Source organism: Sinocyclocheilus rhinocerous, unplaced genomic scaffold (assembly GCF_001515625.1).
Source record: "Sinocyclocheilus rhinocerous isolate Xijiao unplaced genomic scaffold, SAMN03320098_v1.1 scaffold942, whole genome shotgun sequence".
Classification (NCBI taxonomy): domain Eukaryota; kingdom Metazoa; phylum Chordata; class Actinopteri; order Cypriniformes; family Cyprinidae; genus Sinocyclocheilus; species Sinocyclocheilus rhinocerous.
The window spans coordinates 3,018,735-3,029,171 of NW_015627890.1; the positions used below are offsets into that span (position 1 = coordinate 3,018,735).

General features: G+C 37.8%; 2 protein-coding genes across 2 annotated transcripts in view; both read left to right on the top strand.

Annotated features, from left to right (window-relative positions):
- Nucleotides 1-1,490, top strand: part of LOC107736173 (von Willebrand factor) — a 46,893-nt gene extending 45,403 nt beyond the window's left edge. The window contains exons 45-46 of the mRNA XM_016547658.1: nucleotides 739-836; nucleotides 923-1,490. Coding sequence (XP_016403144.1) covers nucleotides 739-836; nucleotides 923-1,114 — 290 coding nt within the window. The 3' untranslated portion in view covers nucleotides 1,115-1,490. The remainder of the gene's footprint in view (nucleotides 1-738; nucleotides 837-922) is intronic.
- A 3,243-nt stretch (nucleotides 1,491-4,733) lies between these two features.
- Nucleotides 4,734-10,437, top strand: part of LOC107736185 (anoctamin-1-like) — a 30,572-nt gene continuing 24,868 nt past the window's right edge. Inside the window, exons 1-3 of the mRNA XM_016547666.1 lie at nucleotides 4,734-4,886; nucleotides 5,948-6,114; nucleotides 7,468-7,773. Of these exons, the coding sequence (XP_016403152.1) occupies nucleotides 4,850-4,886; nucleotides 5,948-6,114; nucleotides 7,468-7,773 (510 nt within the window). The 5' untranslated portion in view covers nucleotides 4,734-4,849. The remainder of the gene's footprint in view (nucleotides 4,887-5,947; nucleotides 6,115-7,467; nucleotides 7,774-10,437) is intronic.

A 10,437-nucleotide genomic window follows, 5' to 3' on the forward strand; every position in this document is an offset into this window, starting at 1 on the left:
TCAGATTCCAGATTTTCAAATAGTTGCATCTCAGCCAAATATTGTCCTATCCTAACAAACCATACATCAATGGAAAGCTTATTTATTCAAAAATTGACCCTTATGACTGGTTTTGTGGTCCAGGGTCACATATGCATGTGTGTTTAAGAGTGAAGCGCATCACAATGTTCATTTACACATGAGCTGCTCATCATCATGTGTTTTTCAGCTTCTCAGAGCTGCTCGGTTCGCTGTAACTCATTTCCACACAAACTCCATTTCTGCTCTGAGTTTGAGTTGCCCACTTTAACTTTCCAGACTTGTAATGAAATGCTCATCAACAAAAGAGAAGCTTCAAGTTAAATACAAATCAGAGGTTCCCCACAGTTTTGTCAAAATAAAATTTTGATGGTTTAACATTTTTAAATGAAATAATGAATACAAATGTTAGTATTGTAATTTTAGTTGAAATGTAAAATAAAATCAATATTATATATTTTTTCTTAGATACTTTGGGAATAATATGTCTTATTTTGTTTAGTGATTTTTATATATTATTATTATAATTATTGTATAGCAATATTGATATATAATCACATTTTGGCCAAATTGTGCCCTAAAAATAAGCACATCAAACCTGGATTCTTTTTTTTTAAATCACAATTTTTATCAGAAAAAAATACTGCATTTCTCCCTGAAATCATGCAGCCCTACTCCATCCGACTGATCTGAACATGATGTGTGCATATGTCTGTTTAGGTACTGAGCCAGAATGCAGAAGGACTGTGGGTTTGCTGAATTACATTAGAGTGGATGACTGCCAATCAGAAGAAAAGATAGAACTCACTTACTGCGAGGTAAGTCGATAAATTTTTATATTTTATTGCAACAATACCATGAAGCTATGTACGTATTATTTATCTGTCTTTTTTCTCACCCACAGGGAAAGTGTGGCAGCAAGTCTATGTACTCACTGGACAAGCACAAGGTCGAGAGCGAGTGTGTGTGTTGCTCGGCTACAGGCACCGTGCCCATGAATGTTCCCCTTCGCTGTGCTAACGGCACACAAACACACCACCAAGTCCTTGCCGTCACTGGCTGCGACTGCATGTCACACGCCTGTTCGACCGACTGAAAGCAGACACACCCACTTGATAAAATAACATACAAGTGAAAAACTGCTACAATACACTTTCATATATGCATCTACAGCCAGTATGTTGCTCAGTACAGTTTGCTCAGTGGAGTAACCGCTGATAATTGAGCACTTTATCATACATTTCTGTTTTTATTTCAACATATAAACCATTAAGACTCATCATTAATCAATAAACAATCATTCCTGATTACTGCTTTCCCATTTTGCCACTAAACAATCTGTCTATACAAATATATTCTTGATCGTGAACAACTATTATGTGTGGTTGTAGTTTATGGGTGTTTATAGACTGACCTACAATAAAGAACAAGTACTCAACTTGTACCACTCGGTGGTGCTCTGGACAATTGAACTCATTTGTGTGAGAGTGTTCGTGTACACGGAGAATACTGATCATCAGTCAATTATGTGAAGATCATCAGTCACCCTTGTGAAGGGTGTTGAAGGGTACAATTCACACATGTGGAGGACATGAGTCACACATCAAATACTTGTTATTCACTTGTCGGCCTCATGAAATATTGAGTAATATAAAGAAAAAACATTCCATGTATGGCATTTCTGCACATTTCCACACATCTGTGGTTTTATAGCATCTTTATATTCTACAAGGTTTAAATAATATTTATATCTATAATATATAATATATCTCAATTCCAGCTGCCAATCATCTGGAAATCATGTCGGAAAGTATGTTCATTAAACCCAGTGAGTCACTGCATTATTATGATGTGTTTTGAAGGTAATTATGAAAGTGCATGACTGCTCCATGCATTCACTGGTGGGATTTAATACACTATTAGTGATCAGATTTCTCAAATTGCTGGCTAAATGATTGCTTTATTTTTCTCATTTACTACCATTTAACGTTCTCTCTTAAATGAACTGACTGAATAAGCAATGTAAAATACACATAAGTGAGTGTGCTAAGGCTGGTAACTGTTAACACATAACTGCAGGTTCAGTTCGGAGAAGATGTGACCCAAGAAAATGTCAGTGTGCTCTTAAACAAAGCACATAATCCTAGGTTTATCCAAGCAGACAATTGGCTACAAATCAGTTTGGACATAGAAAGCATAAGCTAAATAGAGACAATTACTGTTTAAATGTCAACAGCCTTTAGATATTTATTCCAAAGTATATCATAACTCTTTATCTTTATAGACTCAGTTCACAATTAAAATGTATAATTAAATTGAGTTATAATATTTAATTAATAAAATTATCAAATATTATTTCATTATATAATGCAATTAGGAATAGTTCCCATTCAATGAAAGTAAAAGGTTACCAGGGCTGCCAAGCTCTAAAAGAGACAATAAAGCACCATACGTGCCACTAAAGTAGTCCATAGGACTCGCTATATTCCTGGATATAGCTATATTCCATGTCTTCCTTTACAGCATTTAAATCTTTATTGCATATGCAAATTCAAATATGGTGCATGAAGACGACTTTATGCTACGAGTCACTTCCCACATATACCATAGTATATATCATGCAAAAAGCAGTACATAAAATAAGTAACGTCCCACTATGCGGTATTTGAATAATACACTAGTAGGCGAATAATACCCGGATGATGTGCTTGCTAGAATTATGAACCCACTATATCATAAAGCCATATGAGAGGAGCTGTCAGATTTTTTAAAAAGTCTGAGAAAATGCAGAGAACTGTGAGCCAAGTGGCTTTTTTCAAGTGCAAGTGTAGTACCAAGATGTTTTTCTTATTTACTTTATCATCAAGATTTACCATCTTGATTCAAGATTCTACCATCACAAGTGCAGTATGGAGTACCACAAGTCTCAGTACTAGGGCCGTTGCTTTTCACGCTTTACATGTTACCCTTGGGAGATATCATCAGGAAACATGTTGTTAGCTTTCACTGTTATGCTGACGATACTCAGCTCTATATTTCTTTGCAGCCTGACGAAGCATACCAATTTGCAAAATTATCAGAATGCATAGTTGATATAAAAAACTGGATGACTAGTAATTTCAAGGTTAGATTATTGTAATGCTTTATTAGGTGTTTGCTCTGCGCGCTTAATAAACAAACTCCATCTGGTCCAAAATGCAGCAGCTAGAGTTCTTACTAGAATCAGGAAGTATGACCATATTAGCCTGGTTCTGTCAACACTGCACTGGCTCGCTGTTAAACATTGTATACATTTTAAAATCTTGCTAATTAGTGAAAGTGAAAAAGTGAAAGTGACGTGACATGTGGCCAAGTATGGTGACCCATACTCGGAATTAGTGCTCTGCATTTATCCCATCCAAAGTGCACACACACAGCAGTGAACACACACACACCGTGAACACACAGCCGAAGCAGTGGACAGCCATTTTTCCGCTGCGATCTCAAAACTCTGGCCATTTGATAATACCTAGAATATTAAAATCAACTGCGGGTGGCAAATTATTTTCCTATTTAGTGCCCAAACTCTGGAACAACCTACCTAACATTATTCAGGAGGCAGACACATTCTTTCAGTTTAAATCTAGATTAAAGACCCATCTCTTTAACCTGGAACACTTCCAGTCACACTTCAGCGGAGACCATGCCAACTAGATGTGCCCCAGAGACAGATCCCCTGCAAAGACCTTGTCACCTAGACGGCCATTGGCACAAGGCTACGGGAACCAGTCGAGTCCTCTGCACAATTCTGACTTGTGTTGCAGCCTGGAATTAAACCATGCAATGCTGGTTTCGTCTGGCCAGAGGAGAACTGGCCCCCCGACTGAATTGATAGGCTGCATTAATTAGGTCACCGGGAACACTTCTCATAACACACTTCAGCAGAGACCATGCCAACTAGATGTGCCCCTGAGACAGATCCCCTGCAAAGACCTTGTCACCTAGACGGCCATTGGCACAAGGCTACGGGAACCAGTCGAGTCCTCTGCACAATTCTGACTTGTGTTGCAGCCTGGAATTAAACCATGCAATGCTGGTTTCGTCTGGCCAGAGGAGAACTGGCCCCCCGACTGAGCCTGGCTTCTCCCAAGGGTTTTTTCTCCATTTCTGTCACCGATGGTAGTTTTGGTTCCTTGTCACTGTCGCCTTTGGCTTGCTTAGTTGAGGACGCTTAATTTCTGGCAATATTGTCGACTTGATTGCACAGACAGAGTGTTTACTATTGTCCTCTTGCATTATCGACATATTTTCTTGTTTAACACTAAAGCTGCTTTGACACAATCTGTATTGTATAAAGCGCTACATAAATAAAGGTGACTTGACTTGACTATTTTTAATGAATCGGTTGTGTGAATGATTCACTACCTCTTAAGACACTTGTCGCCTCCTACTGATAACCTGCAAAAGGAGTCAATGAATGAATCAGTGAACAGATCTAAACGAATCTTTTGAAAGTGATTGAGACTATGATTTCTAAACTATTGCTTTATTTATTATATGCTTGATCATCATAAAACATATTACATGTTATTTTTATCAGCAATGTTTTAAAATATTTAGTTCGTAATAATTAGACTTACACATTTAGCGTCTGTTTGTGAGAGATACCTTGTGTGTGTGTGTGTGTGTGTGTGAGGGGGAGGGGGAGGGGGGTTGTGTCGGCTGGCGCGCTGCGTCCGACTCTCACTGGAAGTTTGAGCGTCTCGAGCGCTCCACGGAATTAACGGCAGCAGCACCAGCGCGTTAAGCTGCGCGGGGCCGCGAGCGGATTGTCCACCATCTCACCGGGAACATGAACATGGCACTGAACAGGTCACCCTCTGCCACGGGTGAGTACCAGCCCTGACATTCCGATTCATGTTGTTTGTTGATGATATTGTTTGTGCGCGCGTGCATTGGTTTCACTGAGCCAGAGGGAAAATGCATTTGGTGTTTGTTTGTGCAATTGGCACTTCAATAAATTGGCTTGTTTGATCATCGTTTTATATTCAACTGTTGCAAATGCATGCATGTTATTTCATGTACTCATGCATTTATAGTCAATTAATCTGATGTGGTGAAAACTGAACATTTGAGTGGCACCAAACTGGTCGTTCATGTTAATTGCAGTGAGGCACGCGCCATTATTTGCCCCTTCAGACGGGCTGTCACACTTTAACACTTGTAAACGTTGTAACCAATTGTGTTAGAATTCATCCTTTTGCTTTGGAAAACAATAAGAGGGCTCAGTGTGTCGGAGGGGGTTTGTATAATTAGCTGGGGCAATAAGCTGGAGCTATTTCAAGCGCCATCTGACGCCATGTGTTGTTTTATCATAACAATCAAACACTTTATGATCTTTTTTCTTTTTTTTTTACATTGACGACAGAATGGAAACTGTGATTTGATATGAAAACACGGGGAAATAAATACACAAATAGACTATGGTGTGATGCATGGTTTGGTCAATTGGTGTAAATGCGCTTAGCTTTCTCCAAGAGTCATGAATCCCTGTTTGTTTACCTGAAGTCATGAGGCATATTTAAGTGACGCTTTAGTCAGGTGTGAGAATATTTCAAAAGACTAGAGGTGTACGTGTCGCTGTTTCTGTGATCAGAGTCAGTTTTACAGGTTTTGAGCATTGACGCACAGCCTTCAATTATGTCGCTGTCCTTAGTGCTGAAAGCTTTTAGTTTACTCTACTTTTAAATGGACGCTCTCTCTCTCTCTCTCTCTCTCTCTCTCTCAATTTCAGCACAATTTCAGCAATTTATTGGCATGATTGTTTTGCATGCATATTGCCGAAGCACACACAAAGAAACTGACATAAGAGAAAAATGCCATAAAAGAAGACTTTCAGCAATATATTATTAGACATCAAAATTAACTTGTGAATGTCTCTCTCTAACAGAAAATTGGAACGGGGCTCCCGAGCGCATGCGTGTTTCCACTGTGAAGAGTGAGTCCTCTTCAATGCAGAGCGAGAAACTCCGCTGTCTTGCCCGCGATATCTCTGAACTGGGCCAGCAAGGCACTGCCAGCAGTGGGCACGATGCCAATGACATTGCTGAGGACACGGTGCGTTGTCTAATGCAGGATTTAAGATGAAATGTTTTTTATTATCAAAGAGGTATTATTTTTATAGCATGTTACATTAAATTATTAACTAACATTATTACATTAAATAATGGTTCTGGTTAGATCATACTAAAATATTCACATTGCATATGTTATGTACATCTTCTCAATGGACCCCCTGCAGTACCTTCACGGACCCCCAGGGGTCAAGTAAGGTGACATAAGAAAATGCAATTATTTTGCAGTTGTAAGCTGGTTGCACATAGATTGTGGGTTGAAGCCAACAGCAAAAGATCTCTAGATATTGCCATTGACCATTGAAAAATCTATATCACTCCTGGACAGTTACTGTTTCAGATTCCATTCACAAGTGAAGGAAGCATTTTACCAGATCCCAACATGCTTCAGTGGAACTTGCAATGTGTTTTCAATGTATCACATTGGAAAGCATCTACTAAATGACATCAGTTTAATATTCACACCAGACTTTCTCATTTCCTAGCCTGTAGAGATCCAGGGCATTTTCTTTTAACAACATTCATATTCCAATCTACTTGATTACTGTAAAGTTCTTTATCGTATAGTAAAGCTCCCACAGACACTAGTAAATATTACCACCTTAAAACTGTGAAGTTTTTTCAAAACTCAAAGGTAAGAAAAAAATTATAATTTTTTAAAGACTTTTAGTTATATACATTTGTATTTTTATTATAAAAAATATAATTGAAAAAAATCTTTCTCTTATAAAATAAATATGTATGCACATATGCAGTAAACTGTCATTTCTGTTTGCTTTTCAGTAACTATAATTATTTATTTATTTATTTATTATTTATTTGCTTTCTGCTTATGGGAATTGGGGTGCATGTCAGTAATCTCATAATGCAAAAAAAAAAAAATCACAAAATATATTTTTGTAAAATATAAGTTCTCATTTTTTTCTTTTCTTTTTTGGGGTAAAATATATATAAATATATTTATCTTACATATTCTGAACATAATATTTTTGGGGATCTTTTTGTAGTGTGAAGAGAACATTATAAAAACCACAATGGCAATTTCAGATGACGGTCTTATCCACTAGTTTGCAAACCACAGAGACCCTCCTAGTTATGCACCTTGCTCAAAAGCAGAATTCTAATCAAACATGAGTATGACAGGAAACATCCAACTGCTTTGAACCACCAGCCAATCAGTGGATGACCCAGATCCTCAATTTCTTGCTGAAACTGCCAACTACATGCTATGCAGCTTTGAGAGAGCTCCAGGATCTGTAATTACAGTTTTCACTGTACAGCTATGCAGATGTGTCTAGATGTTACTGAGCTGAAGAAAGCTTGTGTGTGTTTTCAGGAGGAGCCAGGCCCTGGTCCAGGAGGAGGGCTGTGTTTTGCAGACGGCCGCAGAAGAGTGGACTACGTTCTTGTTTATCACTGCAAGAGACGTCAGTCCCAACACCGCCACTCTGTTGTCTCTAACGGTAACGTGCCGTCTCAAACCCCCACCCCATCACGCAGGAGTACAAAGGGCAATATTTCGGAGGCGGTGCTGGAGGCGGGGCTTGGGATGGAGCCCGCCAACGAACTACAAGATAAAATCAGGGAGGAATTTGAAAGAAGACTTCAGGAGGAAGGCTTGGAGATTGAACATGACAAAGAGGTTTGTATTTGTGTGTGCATGGTTATGTTCAGAATGCTAGAACACTAGCCCACTGCACACTATGCAGTACACACTAAATACTGCCTACTATTTTTAGTTCTTAAATAATAAATAATATGTAAGAGACAATGCACTATGCAACATTTCAAACAGTAGGATGCTAAATTGTTGTCATATGATCTCCTTATATGCATACACTACTGTTCAAAAGTTGGTAAGATTTTTAAAATTCTTTAATCTTTTAAAATCAAGGCAGCATTTATTTGATAAAAAAATACAGTAAAATGATTATATGTTAAAATGTAATTTATTCCTGTGATGCAAAGCTGTATTTTCAGCATCATTACTCCAGTCTTCAGTCTAATGATGATTTGCTGCTCAAGAAAGTGTTTTTTTTTGGGGGGGGGGATACATTTTTTTCAGGATTCTTTGATGTATAGACAGTTCAAAAGAACAACAATTATTTGAAATATAAATAAATATCTTTACATAATTAAAAGTATTCATTTCTTTAAAAAAAATTACTGACCCAAAACTTTTGAAACATAATTTATCTAATTTCACAAGTGGTGTCCAATTATCATCTTTGGAAATTAAAAGGGGTTGTTTTGCATTTATTTAAAATCCATTGTGCGTAAAATGTCTTAATTCCATTAGTCTGATCCGATAACGAAAAGTTGTTTAAAATAGGCCAAAAATATGCATATTGCTAAATTAGTGTGAGTAGCATAGTAGTATGCTATTCTGAACATAGCCTGTGTGTGGTTCTTGTCTGCCCATGCATGTCTCTATATAATTTTCCTGGCAAACAAATTAATGTATCATCATCTCATGTGTCGAGCCATGAATAATCAGGGATGAGCTCAGTTTTGAGTATAATACTAACAGAATGAACACAATCAAGAGATTCCCAAGGTGACCTTGGAATTTAAGAATTGGAGACCCAGTTTAGAAAAAGCCCAAACTCTCCCACACTAAGAAAAGTCTATCTTTTTTGAAGGGGGAGTTTTCATTTTCAAGCAATGCAGCATATTTTAATACTAGTTAACAGATGCCAAAAAGCATTTCTTTGCTTTCCTGCAATGCTGCAGTAGTTGCCGCCCAGCAATATATTTGCGACAGATGCAACTGTGTTTATCACAAGAGATGATCGGTTCCCCCTGCATCATGGTTTTTCCCAAGTAGAAGCAGGGAGAGCTTAGTATTTCTGAATAGGAGTAGATTGGTTGACTCATGCAGCTTTTTTCAACAAAAAAGCTTATACTCAGGCAATACCCTCATGAATCCAAATAGAGTCAAAGCTATTATTATGCAGGTTTGAGTACACCTTAAAATACACTACATGCTTATGTGTGAATTTTTATTTCAACCTAAAAGAAATTATATTTTGCATAAAAAATATAAAGCCCATTTTTAGGACCTTTTTATGATTTTTAGTTTCTGTTTCCATGATAATAATAATGAATAATGCAATAAAAATCATCTTCCTGAACAGCGTTTTTAATTAATCAGCATAAATTTAATTTAAAACAAATTCTACCATGTTATATACTTGCAAATGATTTTGTAAGTGAAAAACATTGTTGTCGTTGTTTTTGATATTGCATAACTAGCTATAATAGTAAATTAATTCTGAGATGCAAAGACTTTGTTCCTATGTCCGAAGTCTGTATGGATCTGAAATTGGCCCCAGGGTTCATTTTAGCATAAAGATTGACTGATGGGAGTGAAATCCTGAGTGAAAGCTGTGACGTGGGTGTACGTTTGATTGTTGGTGGTAGATCAGTTGTGTTATGTTAGTGTGGATTAAATTTGAGTGCTGCTGTCTCCAGCCTAAAGGCAGATTATGGTTGATCCTCATTGCCAGAGGTGTTTGTGTTTGATGTGTTTGTGTGTGTGTGTCATTCATCCACGCTGAATAAGACCATTTTAGTAACAGCTGCTTCTTAAACTCTGTGTGAGTGTGTGCGTGTTTGCACCTGAAACGGTTTTTATTTTCTGTGACATCGCGGCAGGAATAACATACAAAATATGACCGTGATAATCTCAGGTAATAATTATATGCTTTATTCAATGTTAAAAGTGTCTAATGGGAGTTTGAATATTATTTTGCGTGATCTTTATAGCCATAGTGAAAGCAACAATAGATATTTCACAGTGTTGACAGCATCACTGATTATCGCGCTGATTCTATTGTATTTTGTTGCGTCGCGCAGCTCGCGTCAGGTGTAGACACGATGTAAGTTAATGTCGCTTTCTGATGCTGCGTTTGAATTTTCATGCCACATTATTTGACATTAGCGCGGGCCAAACATTTTTCTCTGACGGGCCGGATGTGGCCTGCGGGCAGCCTATTGAGGAACCCTGCTTTACATTGTCGCAATGACCGTCTTTTTGCAGTAAAGGACCTGTCATAGTTTAATGCATGGGAAGAAGACATGAAGCGATGTGAGGTTAGCTGCATTGAAAACAGATGAGCGCTCATGTGCATATAAAGCGCCAGATCGGGGTGAAGTTCACAGGATTTTGACCACAGAATGATAAGAGCACATTTTTTAACATATTATTTTATTATTTAACAACAACGACAAATAGCCTCTTCTCCCTGTGTTTTTTTCCTATTTGAAAAGTGTTTTTGTTTTCCGTCCCCCGTCTCCCCCGTCC